Source organism: Eschscholzia californica, unplaced genomic scaffold (genome assembly GCF_041429995.1).
Source record: "Eschscholzia californica isolate CP2 unplaced genomic scaffold, dmEscCali1.0.p SCAF_4, whole genome shotgun sequence".
NCBI classification, from domain to species: Eukaryota; Viridiplantae; Streptophyta; class Magnoliopsida; order Ranunculales; family Papaveraceae; genus Eschscholzia; species Eschscholzia californica.
Genome location: NW_028238461.1, coordinates 8,591,400 through 8,604,699, shown reverse-complemented (window position 1 = coordinate 8,604,699; position 13,300 = coordinate 8,591,400). Strand labels below are relative to the sequence as shown.

Below are 13,300 nucleotides of genomic sequence, written 5' to 3'. Positions count from 1 at the left end.
TTCTTCTCTCTCTCTCCTTCCTCTTCTCTCTCTCTCTCTCTCCTTTTTCTTCTTTCTCTCCTTCTTCTTCTCTCTCTCCTTCTTCTTCTCTCTCTCCTTCTTCTTCTCTCTCTCTTCCCCTCTTCTCTTTCTCTCCCCCTCTTCTCTCTCTGTTAGGTTTCCGGCGAAGGGAAACCCTTCGCCGGAAACCGTCTGGATCTGGGGAAAACCCCAGATCCAGATGAAGAGGAACCCTGGATCTGGGGTTTTCCCCAGATCCAGACGGTTTCCGGCGAAGGGTTTCCCTTCGCCGGAAACCTAACAGAGAAAGAAGAGGGGGAGAGAGAGAGAAGAGGGGAAGAGAGAGAGAAGAAGAAGGAGAGAGAGAGAGAAGAGGAAGGAGAGAGAGAGAAGAAGAAGGAAGGAGATGGTTGGAGAAGAAGAAGGAGATGGTTGGAGAAGAAGAAGTTAAAAAAAAAAAAATGGTGGTCGCCGGAAATGATGTCGCCGGCGACATTTTCCGGCGACCTTATGTGGACGAATATGACGTGGCAATTGCTTAGTGAGGTGGACAAAGAGAAAGAAAATACATTTAATTTACAGAATTGCCATAAGGGTATAATGGAGAAGCTTACAAAAATATGTTGGGGCCAAACAGGAAATTGGGGCCAAAACGAACTGCCGGACACTTATAGGGGCCAAAACGGCGAGTTGGTCACAAATCGGGGGCCAAAACAGAATTAACCCTATTTTTATAGATCAAATATGTCTTTAGTTGTTGTATTGTATAATTATATATATATATATATTATTTATTATATATTAACGGATGAAATCCGACCGGTCCCAATGACATCCCGCATGGTAGCTAGGCCAGGGTTGGCCTAGAATTACTACTCGAAAAATATATAAAAAAATCTTGGGCCATGTGGGTTCTCCATAATAATTATGCCCCATTCCTTTCGCCAATTTAGCTCTTAATACAGGATCATTCAAGTCAGGTTTCTTTGTTATTGGGATAGGCGAATTCGTATACGTTTAGATAACACCTTCTATTATATAATTAGAAAGTAAGAATAATTAGAAAGCAACCTTTCACAAAGCTCAAGCTTACTTTCTAAGCAAACGTGGGCTTGGGCTCGAAAGCAACAAGCAAGGGGATTGAGCTTTAGAAAGATTGCAGCTAGCGCGCCTTTTTTGAAGCCAGCTGAAAAACGGATGCGTGCTACTAGCGCGTCTTGCTTCTCTCCATGTTTTCGATTTTGCAAACACAGTTCTCAACATATCAAGATCTTCAAGATGATGAAGAAGTCCAAACAATCAACATGTCCAAATGGAGGGAGACACTTTCGAAAAACATTTTGGAATTCAAGGTTGAAGGAAGAGGGGATGTGGAACTATTATGTTCCTCCGGGAAAAATATCGTAGTACATTGACTGATGTTCCACTTCCAATGGTTGACTAGGTTTTTCAAATGCCAACTTGCCTGGAACCCCAAATCAGGGTTTTACATTTCGGCGAGCTTCCTCTCTAGTTTACTGGTTTTTCACATGTCGGCTTGGCCAAAACCCCGAATTACTGAAATTCCATTTCCAACTGTATTCTCTAGGCCCCAATATTATCTTATGGGCCTTGAAAATGCAGCCCACATTGGCCTGCTCTTCAATAAAGGCTGAATATGGGGTTATGGCCCACATAGTGGTTGAGTTAACTTGGCTAAAAAGTTATAAGCTGGGTTTTTCTTTAGAAGCACCTCTCCTTGTCCACTGCAATAATCTCAACATTAATTTTACAATCGATCCAATGTTACACACTCATAACGAAACATTCCGCTATAGATTTTTAGTTTGTTAACGAACAAGTTGCATCACGGACATTGAAGGTTCACTACTTGGTGAATCTCTCTTTGTCTAGATTTGCGAAATTAAACCCCAAGCTCTTCGTTGATAGACGACATTCCTCTTGAAATGGAATCTCTGTGTAAATGTATAATATATTCAATGTCATATAAGAATTGATTGACTTGGCCAATGTAAAATAGAGAAGATTTGCAAATCATAGCAGGTTTATGTAACTAGAGGACACAAACAAGAAAGTGTCAAACTTAACCTAACATTTTTCCTGTTGCCAATGAAAGTAAAGCCACATTGGAAGTCTCAAGAGTGAGGTCAACTACACTAGAGAAATAATTGGCGGCACGTCCTAAATTATCAGATTAACAAGTTAGACATTACAGAATCTTATCTTAGTTAACTATATAAAATTTGACCTTTTTATGGTATTTTTATCCTACACCAAGAACAAAACTTGCATTGTTACTGATATTTTTTGCCAATTAGGTACCGAGTGGAACAAAATGGTCCAATAGACGATTATAAAATAATAGTTGTAAAAATAAAAAACGAAATGGTCGAATAAAATTTGGTCGTGGGTTTCAGCATCCAAAATAGACTTTGAAAGTAAAGACTTGATCAATCAAGACTGACTTAGGGAAATTTTAATTTTTAGTCCAATAAATAAATTTCATTGTGTTATGACGAAATCAGAGAACCAAAAAAATTAATAGAGACAGTAAACAATCACATAGAACGCAAAGAGATTTACGTGATTTGGTTTTTTTACCGTTAAACCATGGTAGTGGTGCTCGATGGTCGAGAGTGATGGTAGTCGTCGGAAGTTGTGGTCGTGACGGTGGAAATAAAGATGAAGATCAGAAGGTAAAATGCAATGAAGTCTATCTTGATTGGATAAGTCTTTATTCCAGGTAAACTGCCACTCATAATAGTGGTTATTTTCGAGACTCCTACAAAAATATAAAATGGAATAGGCACAACTTTAAGTAGAAAACACAACATTTACTACAATGATGATGACTTGGTCAATCTCTTTTCCTTTCTTTTCTTTCATTAACAACCTCTCAAAAAACTAAAAGTTTCACAAACACTTTAACAAAGAACCGTTCAAATAGGTCCTCCCCACATCTTTGTATCACAAACTCAAACCAACCCCGGAATCTTCTCTCCACTCCTAGATCTCTCTCTCCCTCTCTCTTTCTCTCTGTCCCTTTGCAAAAATGTAATTCCTATCATAGAAGAAAAAAGATTGCAAAAAAAAAAAACCAAAAAAAGAAAAAAACAATTTTGTAGTTTAATCAAAGTTCTTGGAGGAGGACAGAAGAAGATATTCTAGTTCCATTTTATATACATCCTCATCCTTCTTATTTCCTTCCTTGATCTTTAATTTCTTATAGATAGAGTTGGATTTGAAAATTCAAATTTTGGGTAGTGGAAAATCAAATTCTTAACAATGCCAAGCAAGCTAAGGAAGGCAATAGGAGTGGTGAAGGATACAACAAGCATAAGTATTGCTAAAGTATCTTCTAATAATTCATCAAATATCGAAATTGCCGTTCTAAAAGCGACGACCCATGATGAAGTTCCGGTTGATGAACGATACGTAAATGAAGTCCTCCTCCTCACATCTTCAAACAAAATTATGGCAGCATCTTGTGCACAAGCTATAGCTAGACGAATCGGTAGAACACGAAATTGGATTGTCGCTCTTAAAACGTTAATGCTAGTTTTACGTATATTTCAAGATGGTGATCCTTATTTTCCTAGAGAAGTCCTTCATATAATGAAAAGAGGTGCTAAAATTCTCAATCTTTCGAGCTTTCGTGACGATAAAAATCCAAGTCCTTGGGATTATACTGCTTTTGTTCGAACTTATGCACTTTATCTCGACGAACGACTAAATTGTTTCCTTCTCGGTAAGCTTCAAAGGCGAGCAGTGGTTAAACAAAGAGAATCACAAAGATTTAACAGAGCTAGTACTAAGAAATTTAATGAAAATGTTGGTAATATGAAACCATCAATGTTGCTTGATAAGATATCTTTTTGGCAAAAATTGCTCGATCGGGCTGTGGCAACTAGGCCTACAGGTGCAGCAAAGACTAACACATTGATTCAAATCGCTCTCTATGCTGTAGTAAGAGAAACTTTTGATCTTTATAGAGATATATCAGATGGACTTGCTCTTCTTCTTGATAGTTTCTTTCATTTGCAATATCAATCTTGTGTCGACGCATTACAAACTTGTATTAAAGCTTCAAAACAGTTTGAAGAACTTTGTGGGTTTTATACTTTATGTAAAACCATTGGAGTTGGAAGAATTTCAGAATATCCAAGTGTTCAAAAGATTTCTGATGAATTGTTAGATACATTACAAGAATTCTTGAAAGATCAATCTTCATTTCCAGCTAGTAATGGTAATAGATCACCATTAAGGATTCCACCATTACTTCTACCTTCGAATCAACACAATGACGATAATAATGGGTCGAGTTTGAATCAAAATGAAGCGTCAGAACAATCTGAAACTTCTGACCAACCACAATGGTTATCATCCGAAGAACAAGATTCAGATATTGGGTCTGAATTATACTGTCACCAACGAGCATTTTCTTCGTTAGAAGATCTTTTTAGTGCAACTGATGCCGGAACTAGTTCTTGTTATTCGATTGATCGACAAACTCAAGAAGACGATTTGGTAAGTAATTGGAATATGGAAGGGTCAATTAGTCCTTCATTATCACTTGAGCAAAGAAATAGTTCTTCAATGGACCTATCTCGAATGTTTGAAGAACAAACCCAAGGAGAAACATCTATATCAGGATGTTCGCCCGAGATTTCAAGAGATGGATGGGAGCTTGAGTTAGCTGAATGTGCAAGCAACATTTCTTCAGCACCATTAGGTTCAAATACTTCGAATGGGTTTCAATCATCACTCTTAGATGATTTATATAATCCTCAAGCTCCATTGGAATACCAGTCAAATATGAGTTATAGCAACCCATTTCTAAGTTCTTTGGACGAGCCGATTAGTACTACTTCTACTGTGACTTCTTCTAGCCCTGATTTTGATCCTTTTTCGTCTTCAATTCCTACATTTCAAGCAACTCCTACATTTTCAGTAATGAATCCAAACGACATAGAAAACGACCCGTTTTTGTCAAGTACTAGTACAACCAAGGATCAATTCTCAAATGGGTCTTTGAATCAGCAAAATTTGTTACTTGAACAACAACTATGGTTGCAGAATCAAAACAAGATTATAGCAAGGCGTATATCTTGAGTTTCCGTTGTTGAAAAAGAATTGCAATCTTGTTAACAGTCATTTAGCTAACAATTCTTGTAAAACTATGTGATTAATGAACTGGTTTTGTTTTCTTTCGTTCTTTGTTCATTGCTTTTTAAGTATAATTATCATTAAAGGAGTGTGGTTGGTTTTTAGATGAATGATCACTTTTATTTTATCGCTTTGATCATGAGAGCTTACAATACAATTGTGAAACCAAATTTAGTTCCCTAATACTGTGAGAATAGTCTGACATGGTATGAGAGTTTGACCCACGCGTGATAGACTGATAGGCTAAAAGCCGCACATGCTCCACATCACCGAAAAGAAGAACAAAACATGTTTTAGGCTAAAAGAACGCCACATGTGAGGGGGCGTGGGGGGTTTGAGTTTGTGTTTTTAATGAAAGAATTTGATTAATTCAATTAAAAATGTAAAGCTTCTACATTTCAGTTTAAAATTTTCTTTTGAAAACACCATTTAATGGAGCTCATCTTGTAGAGAAAAATAAGAACATCAAGATCAAAAGTTAAAAGAGAGAAGCTCAAGGGACTAAACCAGAAATATATAAGAAAAAACAAAAAAGTAGAATTGGAAAATTTAAATTTGACTTTCTAATCAATGGATCAAAAAACACAAATGAGAGTCATTTCGACATTTATACAAACTTAAGAGGCCACGCTAGAAGCTGGTCTAACTTTTGGGAGTCAATCTGAAAATAACCCAAAATAAGTCAAAAAGGTTTGGACCTTAGAGCAACACACCTTTAGTACTAGACAAGTCAACTTTGATCTTGTGATCTTGGTGATACAAACCAAACCAACCGTTATAGATGCACTCCTAGATACTCCATCTTCTCATTTTCTCAAACTATTTCAACCTTCTCCATCTTTTCCTTTCAAGTTTCTCCTAAAACCATTTTCTACCCGAGACTTATCCCGAAACGATTCGGAATCCTTAATCCAAGGGTTATTAAACAACCTCGAAAGACACAATATTAAGATATGAAGAGTAACCCTTAAGATCCGATTTCATCATATGTTAGAGTTGGAGTACCAATTCATATTTCTTTATTTACACTCTCCACTTCCTTAGGCTTCGGTTTCTTGTCCTAACCATCATTCTTTCGTCTCTCTCTCTACTTTCTCTCTCTAAAAAAAACACAAAAGAGCTGGAAGAAGCTCAAATCCATGGCTTCTTCTTCTTCTTTTACAACTAATGATTATAATACAACAGATGTTTTATTAGTTGAAGAAGAAGTTCCTGAGAAATTAGAAGAAGAAGAAAATCTTTTAAAATTCCCTGATATTCTTCCACGTATAAGAATTCCAGATCGATCTGAAAGTAATAATAATAATAATAACAATGCTTGGTCAAGTGCTTTCATAGCTAGGTCACATTCAACTACTCCAAGAAGCAGACAAAGTTCACCAAGAACTTCACCTGATTTTCGTGATCTTGGGTTTGGTTCAAATCATGGATCTCCTCAATTACCAACACGATTTTCTAATACCCATAGATCTAATTCTAATTTCAAACCTTGGTGGAGTAATTTTAAAGTTTTGGGGTTCTTATTATCAAATCACAGGAAACAACCACAACAATCACAAAGGGGAGGAAAGAGGAAAACGGGAGGGGGAAGAGTTTGGTATCGTAAGAAGAGAATTAGGGGTTTAGTTTTTGTAATTTTATTGATTGGGTTCTTTTTTTTAATGAATTGGTGGATGCTTTCAAGGCTTCAATATGATGATGATGATGATTCTGGTGTTAGTCCTAAAGTTGGATTCTCAAATGTCAATTCTTCTTCTGTTCGGGTAAGTACTAAACATTGATTTTACTCGAAAAATCGTATTTTTGAGCTGAAATGATAAGAATCCTAGTTCTATAGAGGAAATTATCATTTTTTTTTACACAAAAGGTGATTTGAGTGCTTAGTTTTTGGAATGTTGGAGAAATATTTTTATCGAATTCGAATTCTCAATTTATTTACTGGGAATATTAGTCATTGTTGAGGCATCATGATTACATATTTGGAACCAGAAGAAATATTATCAGCTCATTGAGGATATATAGTGACCTAGGAAGTGAGGAAGAAAATCGAAATGTTGTTGCCCCATTTTGGTATTGTGGGTGGTTATTTAATAAGCTACAAAGTTATAATCAATTCATTTCTTTATATGCCTTCGAACCATAATTGGCATTTTGTAATGAATAGGAGGATCTCTTAATGATTGGGTTCATGAAACATTTTTAACACTAGGCGAAGCATTTGTAATGATATGATTTGATTATTTTCATGATATTTTTTAGGGAGAGTGGAGTAAATTTGCTAAAGGGAAAAGGCCTCAGAGAGTTATTTTCTCTAGAATGTTGGCATTGGCTGCTCATGCCTTAGCAGAGGTAAGTATTAGATGTGAAGTTTTAGTGGTAAATTTTTTCTTTGATGGATTGGAAATTTGGAATGTTTATTAACTCTTCGCTATATGGTTACATTCAGGGCGAGAGCAAACCTGAGCCCAAGGATTTGTGGGAGGAGTTCTTGATACCTGCTTCTGCTTGGACACCTTGTGCTGACCAGCGCAATTGGCAGCCTTGCGGTAACGAATCACACACTAGCAGTTTCTCTCACTTCTTCAAATATTGTTGGTCCTTAACTATCTTATACACTTTTTATTGTAGAAGGACGGAATGGATACATAATTGTAAGTGCAAATGGTGGCATGAATCAGCAAAGAGTAGCAGTAAGTAATGGTTTGAAATATATTTCTGCTCTTATAATTTGGATAACGTTTTTCTGTTAGTCATGGTTAAGTTTGTGGATATCCAACTTTAAAAGAATTCGCAATGAGGTCATAGACTCTATTAGGGGTGGGAAAAAGATCCGGAAGACCGCTATCCGACCCGTTCGACCGAGATAAAAAGTGTCCATGAACACCCGATGGTCATAACGGTCAGTGTCCGACCGGCCCGAAAGAATTGGCGGACGGTCACGGTCAAAATTCTATGTTGAAGGACCGACCGCTGACCGACCGGTACGAGTGACCGGATAGGTTGACCGACTAAACTGTCCTCATTTTTAGAAGTTGACCATTGAATTTTATAGACATATGAATATATGATGATCGTTGGCTATAGTCATATAGTCCTCTGGAAGACCAAACATTAGTGCATGACTTAATTATATCTTGTCAAATGATGATCAACTGTGTTTTTTCTTTTTTATATTTACTTTTGATTTCTTGGGCTAAACATCTTCATTTGTAAGTAATTTTGTTTGTGGTAATAAAAATAAAGTTCTGAATTAAGTAAATTTGTTGGAAAGTCCGGACCGAGACCGTCCGGTGTCCGACTGGACCGGTAAAATAAACGGTCTTGGACGGTCAATGGACAAAGAATTCTTGAGAGTGACCGTCCGAGTCCGCCCGAGTAAATAGGTGGTCGCCAACAGTTTATGTCCGAGTCGACCGGTTCGATGAAGTTAGAGTCCGATACCGACCGGTCCGAACCGATTCCCACCCCTAGACTCTATATTGTTGGTCATGAGATTCCCTTTTGTCTATGTGGGATTATTGTCGCACACGCCCTCACGTGTGCCAGTTGTAACCATATCCACAACTTTTGGTCATGAGATTCCCTTTTGTCCATTTGTAACCATATCCCACATCTTTGCTAATTATTGTGCTGCAGTATTTTTTGAAGTTGCCTATCCTTCATTTGAAATTGAGAATTTGATTGCAGATAGAATCTTACCACATCTAAATTGTATATTATTCTTGGTAACAGGTATGCAATGCTGTTACTCTTGCTCGATTACTTAATTCAACTCTTGTTCTTCCGAAATTTTTGTTTAGTAGTGTTTGGAGAGATGTAAGGTAACATTTCTTGCAGTTCTTATGTGTTTGTCAACTTCTCGTATCTTGTTTTATCTCTTTTTAATTAAACTAGTCACACCATTTACTTTTAAGCTTGTTTAGTTCATTGGTTGTTTCATTGAGGTCATGGGCAAAAGCAAAGGTGGGTTGGGTGGGCAGAAGCCCAGATACTCTCATTTAATACTTCAAAGAAGTTGATCATATCCTACATAATAGTTAAGTCAGCTAAGATGGTGGGATGCCTAGGTTAGCAACATTTGTGAGATCCTAAGGCACGTTTGGTTTGTAAATTTTTCCAAGAGGAAATGTTCTGTTTATCTAATTGTTTCGATGAAACAAAAAGGGAAATTTGTTATTTGGACCCCCTTACTCCAGTGTTGAACCTTGGACTCCCTTTTTTGAAAAAAAATGTTAAATATAACAGTTCCAAAACTCATGATAGGGAAAAAAAAAACTATTTTACCCTTATTCCATGTTGCTGTTTGGACCCCTTTTTATATAATTGACTTGCTGTTTGGACCCCCTTATTCCAGTGTTGCACTTTGGACTCCCTTTTCAAAAAAAAATGTTAAATGAAAATTAAAGGTTCTCTAAAGTTGGATTTTGTAAATTTGGGGGCTTCTAATTTTGGAGTACTTAAAATTGGGGTTTAGAAAATTTATGGTTTTCGAAAATTAAGGTTTGTAAATTAGCCATCCTCTTCATTTTGGGTATTAGGGTTTCTGCGGTTGTGTTGTTAAATGGAGGAAGAAGATTAGTTGAATAGAAAAAAAAAGACGGGTCGAGTCGGTCCAAACGGTCATATAGACCAAAAATTTTGACCCGCCATGTCCGTACACGTGGCAACAATCAACTAGTTGAGTTAAATAAACTAGGTGGTCCAAACTGCAAGATTGATTATGTAAGGGTAAAGTGGGAAATTTTTTAAGTGTAACTTTAGAGACGGAATATTCCCAGATCAAAAGGGAGTCCAAAGTGCAACATTGGAATAAGGGGGTCCAAACAACAAATCTCCCAAACAAAAACAACACAAATAGAATTCTATGTGCACTAATTTCACGACTATAAGGTTTTAACTCTTGTGCATTTCAATATGTTACTCATATATCAAAATTCTAATTTTTTTAGTTTTTGTACTATGATTCTTAATATTAGCAAAAGCACCCATACTATTTTTTTCAAAACCAAATATATTTAAATGCCAAAGTAGAAATAGCTCCAACGCTACAATGATTTGTATTGCGTAGGAGACTCAGGATTTTAACCACTCTCGTGTCTGAATAAATAATTTTTAAGTTCAAATGAGATCTAATACACGATTATGAACAGATTGATTTATTATATAAAATTGTGTCTTTGCATGATATTGTTTAGGTGCATGAATTTATATATAATCAGGTGAAATTAACCAGATATTAAATGGACTGTTGAATAAGAAAATACGTGAACTCTTTATGCAAGTAGTTAGTTTTATTCGTATCGATTTTCAGCCCGTCCATTCTTTAATTCCTGGTTCCACCCCTTATTGAGGCTATCATTTGACCTTTAAATATCCTTTATGTTGTAATAAATGGAAAGTGACAACAGTTCTTGTGTAATTTCTTATAGCCAATTCAGTGATATCTACCAAGAAGAGCATTTTATCAACTACTTGGAGCCTGATATCCGGATAGTGAAGGAACTTCCTGTGGAACTACAATCATTAGATTTAGAAGCTATTGGTAGTGTAGTAAGTAGTTCCTATTGACCAATCTCAATATTTCTTCTAATTAATGCAACCTGGTTTCCATAATACGGCAATTTTTCTTTTTAAAATCTCGACAGGTGACTGATTCAGATATTATGAAAGAAGCCAAGCCAAGTTTTTATCTGAAGCATATTCTCCCAATCCTACTTCAGAATAGAGTTGTTCATTTGGTTGGCTTTGGAAATCGCCTAGCTTTTGACCCATTACCATTTGAATTGCAGGTATATTGGTTTTGTTATCGAGATCACTTGATCTATAATCCAAGATTAGTATATGGAGCATGTTTTGTAGTATCTTACTTGTTTTTATTGTTTAAGCATTTCACTTCCTAATTGAGGAACTTCATCTAGAGACTCCGATGCAGATGTAACTTCCACGCATTGCGATTCATTCCCAAAATCCAAGAAATGGGTGGCTTGCTTGTTCAGAGGATGCGTCAAAATAAGTCTAATTGGGGCCCGCTGGATCATTATCTGGTGAGCTCATTTGCCGAAGGTTCACATATCGAGGGAAAAATAGATCATTCAACAAAAAAATCTAGATATTTAGCGCTACACTTGAGGTTTGAAATTGATATGGCAGCTCACTCTATGTGCGACTTTGGTGGTGGTGTAGAGGAGAAGGAAGAACTAGAAGCATATCGTTCAATTCATTTCCCCGCACTGACACATCTTATGAAAACAACAAAGTATGTGGCATATGGTTATCATTTATAACTCCTTAATACTTAATAAGTTTATTGATTTAATTGAAATGAATTTGTAATTTAGAAATTTAAAACTTATCATTTTCTCTGTATCTTCTGAAAATAATAGGTTATTTTTTTTTTTTCAGGCTACCTTCTGCTACATTTTTAAGATCAGAAGGCAAATGTCCTCTAACTCCTGAAGAAGCAGTGCTCATGCTCGCAGCTCTTGGTTTCAATCGAAAGACACGTATCTTCCTTGCAGGGGCCCATATTTATGGGGGAAAGTCGCGATTAGCTGCTCTAACCAACTTGTACCCAAATCTGGTTACTAAGGAGAATCTGCTTTCGCCTTCTGAGATTGAACCATTTTTAAACTTCTCATCTCAGGTAATGACTCAGTTTCAATGTTTTTGTAAGATGACTCATATTAAGTAACTGTAAATTGTAGATAGCTGTCATATTATCGTTACTTTCTCTCAAATATTTCACTTCGAAGGCTCGAGCGAGTAAACTCTTTAGTAGAATCTTCAACAAGGTCGACAATGGTCCTCATAATCAAATAAGCAACTAGGGGTGAAATAATCATTTGAACATATAATTAAACGAAAACTAACTTTGAAGTAGTTAATACTTCCAATAAACTCAATTCATGCTGAAAAATAAAAACAATCAGAAGGAACTTCTCCGTAATGGGATTGACCAGGCCCTTCTACCGGAGGGGTTTCCCTTTACTCAACATCTTTCTAATAGTTATTTTTGGTTGAATGGAGAAATTAAGTAAAAGGACAAACTTATGCAAACAAAACCGAAATATTTATCTTCGAGTAAAGCAGTAATCGGAGAATAAAGTAGAAATTTTCTACAAGAATAAAGTAGGGATCTGAGATTTTGAAAGCTTGATATTGTTAACCAACCTTAGGGGAGTCCTCCAGGATATTAGTGTACATCGTAAAGCTTTCGAAATCTGCAAGTGTCTGAGAAAAAATCTCTATTTGGAATAAAGAAAAGAGAGGTTTAGGCTAGATCGTGGTCTTATTAGCTAGGGTATACAATGAAACTACAAAATAAGCAAAAGGTTCAGAAAAACATTATATTTTTACTATGCCTTGAACCCTATTAACGATTATATAACATGGATATTCCTTGTTACTATTTTTTCCTAGTCTACATGATTATGGTGTCGGATACTTTGAATCGCGTGTTTGATACTCACAGCAGTTCGGTACTCGTGTTGGATATCCTTTCAGTAAGTATAATATGAGATTTTTCTTGTAATCGTACACAATAGTAAAAGTAAAAGTTGATATACGTGTGAGTGGACGACTTCATCTCTGTTTTGCCCTTTTTAATCCGCATCTATAATACCGGTTTCCTACACCTATATCCATGTTATATAGCTGTATGTTTGATTGAAGTTGATTTAATCGGGTTTTTTTGGCAGTTAGCAGCGTTGGATTTCATAGGCTGTGCTGCTGCTGATGCCTTTGCCATGACAGATTCAGGAAGTCAGTTGTCATCATTAGTAACAGGTTATCGAATATACTTCGGAGGAGGGAAAATGCCAACAATAAGACCAAACAAGCGTCGTCTCGCCAGTATCTTCACGAAGAATTCGACTATCGAATGGCGAGAATTTGAAGAGAGAGTAAGAAAAGCAGTCAAGGAGAGTAAGCAAGTTCAAGAAAGACCTATTGCAAGAAGTATTTATAGGCATCCAAGATGTCTGGAGTGTATGTGCATTAATACTACTGATCTACTTTTAACATAAACTACATAGTTGTCGATTATCAATATTTATTTTTCACTCTCCCCCTTTGAGCTAATGGGAGTTCTGTTTTAATGATAACATATTTGAAGAAAGAAAATTTGTTCTATTCC

The 13,300-nt window shown here is 36.3% G+C and overlaps 2 protein-coding genes across 2 annotated transcripts; both read left to right on the top strand.

Annotated features, from left to right (window-relative positions):
- The first annotated feature begins 3,007 nt into the window (after window positions 1-3,007).
- Window positions 3,008-5,210, top strand: LOC147542313 (ENTH/ANTH/VHS superfamily protein). Its single transcript, XM_086637647.1, has one exon. The coding sequence runs from the start codon at window positions 3,286-3,288 to the stop codon at window positions 5,110-5,112; it is 1,827 nt and encodes a 608-aa protein (XP_086493773.1). The 5' UTR covers window positions 3,008-3,285; the 3' UTR covers window positions 5,113-5,210.
- Window positions 5,211-6,119: 909 nt separating this feature from the next.
- LOC147542312 (O-fucosyltransferase 2-like) lies at window positions 6,120-13,300 on the top strand. The gene is made up of 10 exons (XM_086632545.1): window positions 6,120-6,929; window positions 7,426-7,515; window positions 7,613-7,712; window positions 7,795-7,856; window positions 8,899-8,987; window positions 10,596-10,716; window positions 10,812-10,955; window positions 11,085-11,422; window positions 11,569-11,809; window positions 12,864-13,300. The coding sequence occupies exons 1-10, from the start codon at window positions 6,306-6,308 to the stop codon at window positions 13,188-13,190; spliced, it is 2,136 nt and encodes a 711-aa protein (XP_086488671.1). The 5' UTR covers window positions 6,120-6,305; the 3' UTR covers window positions 13,191-13,300.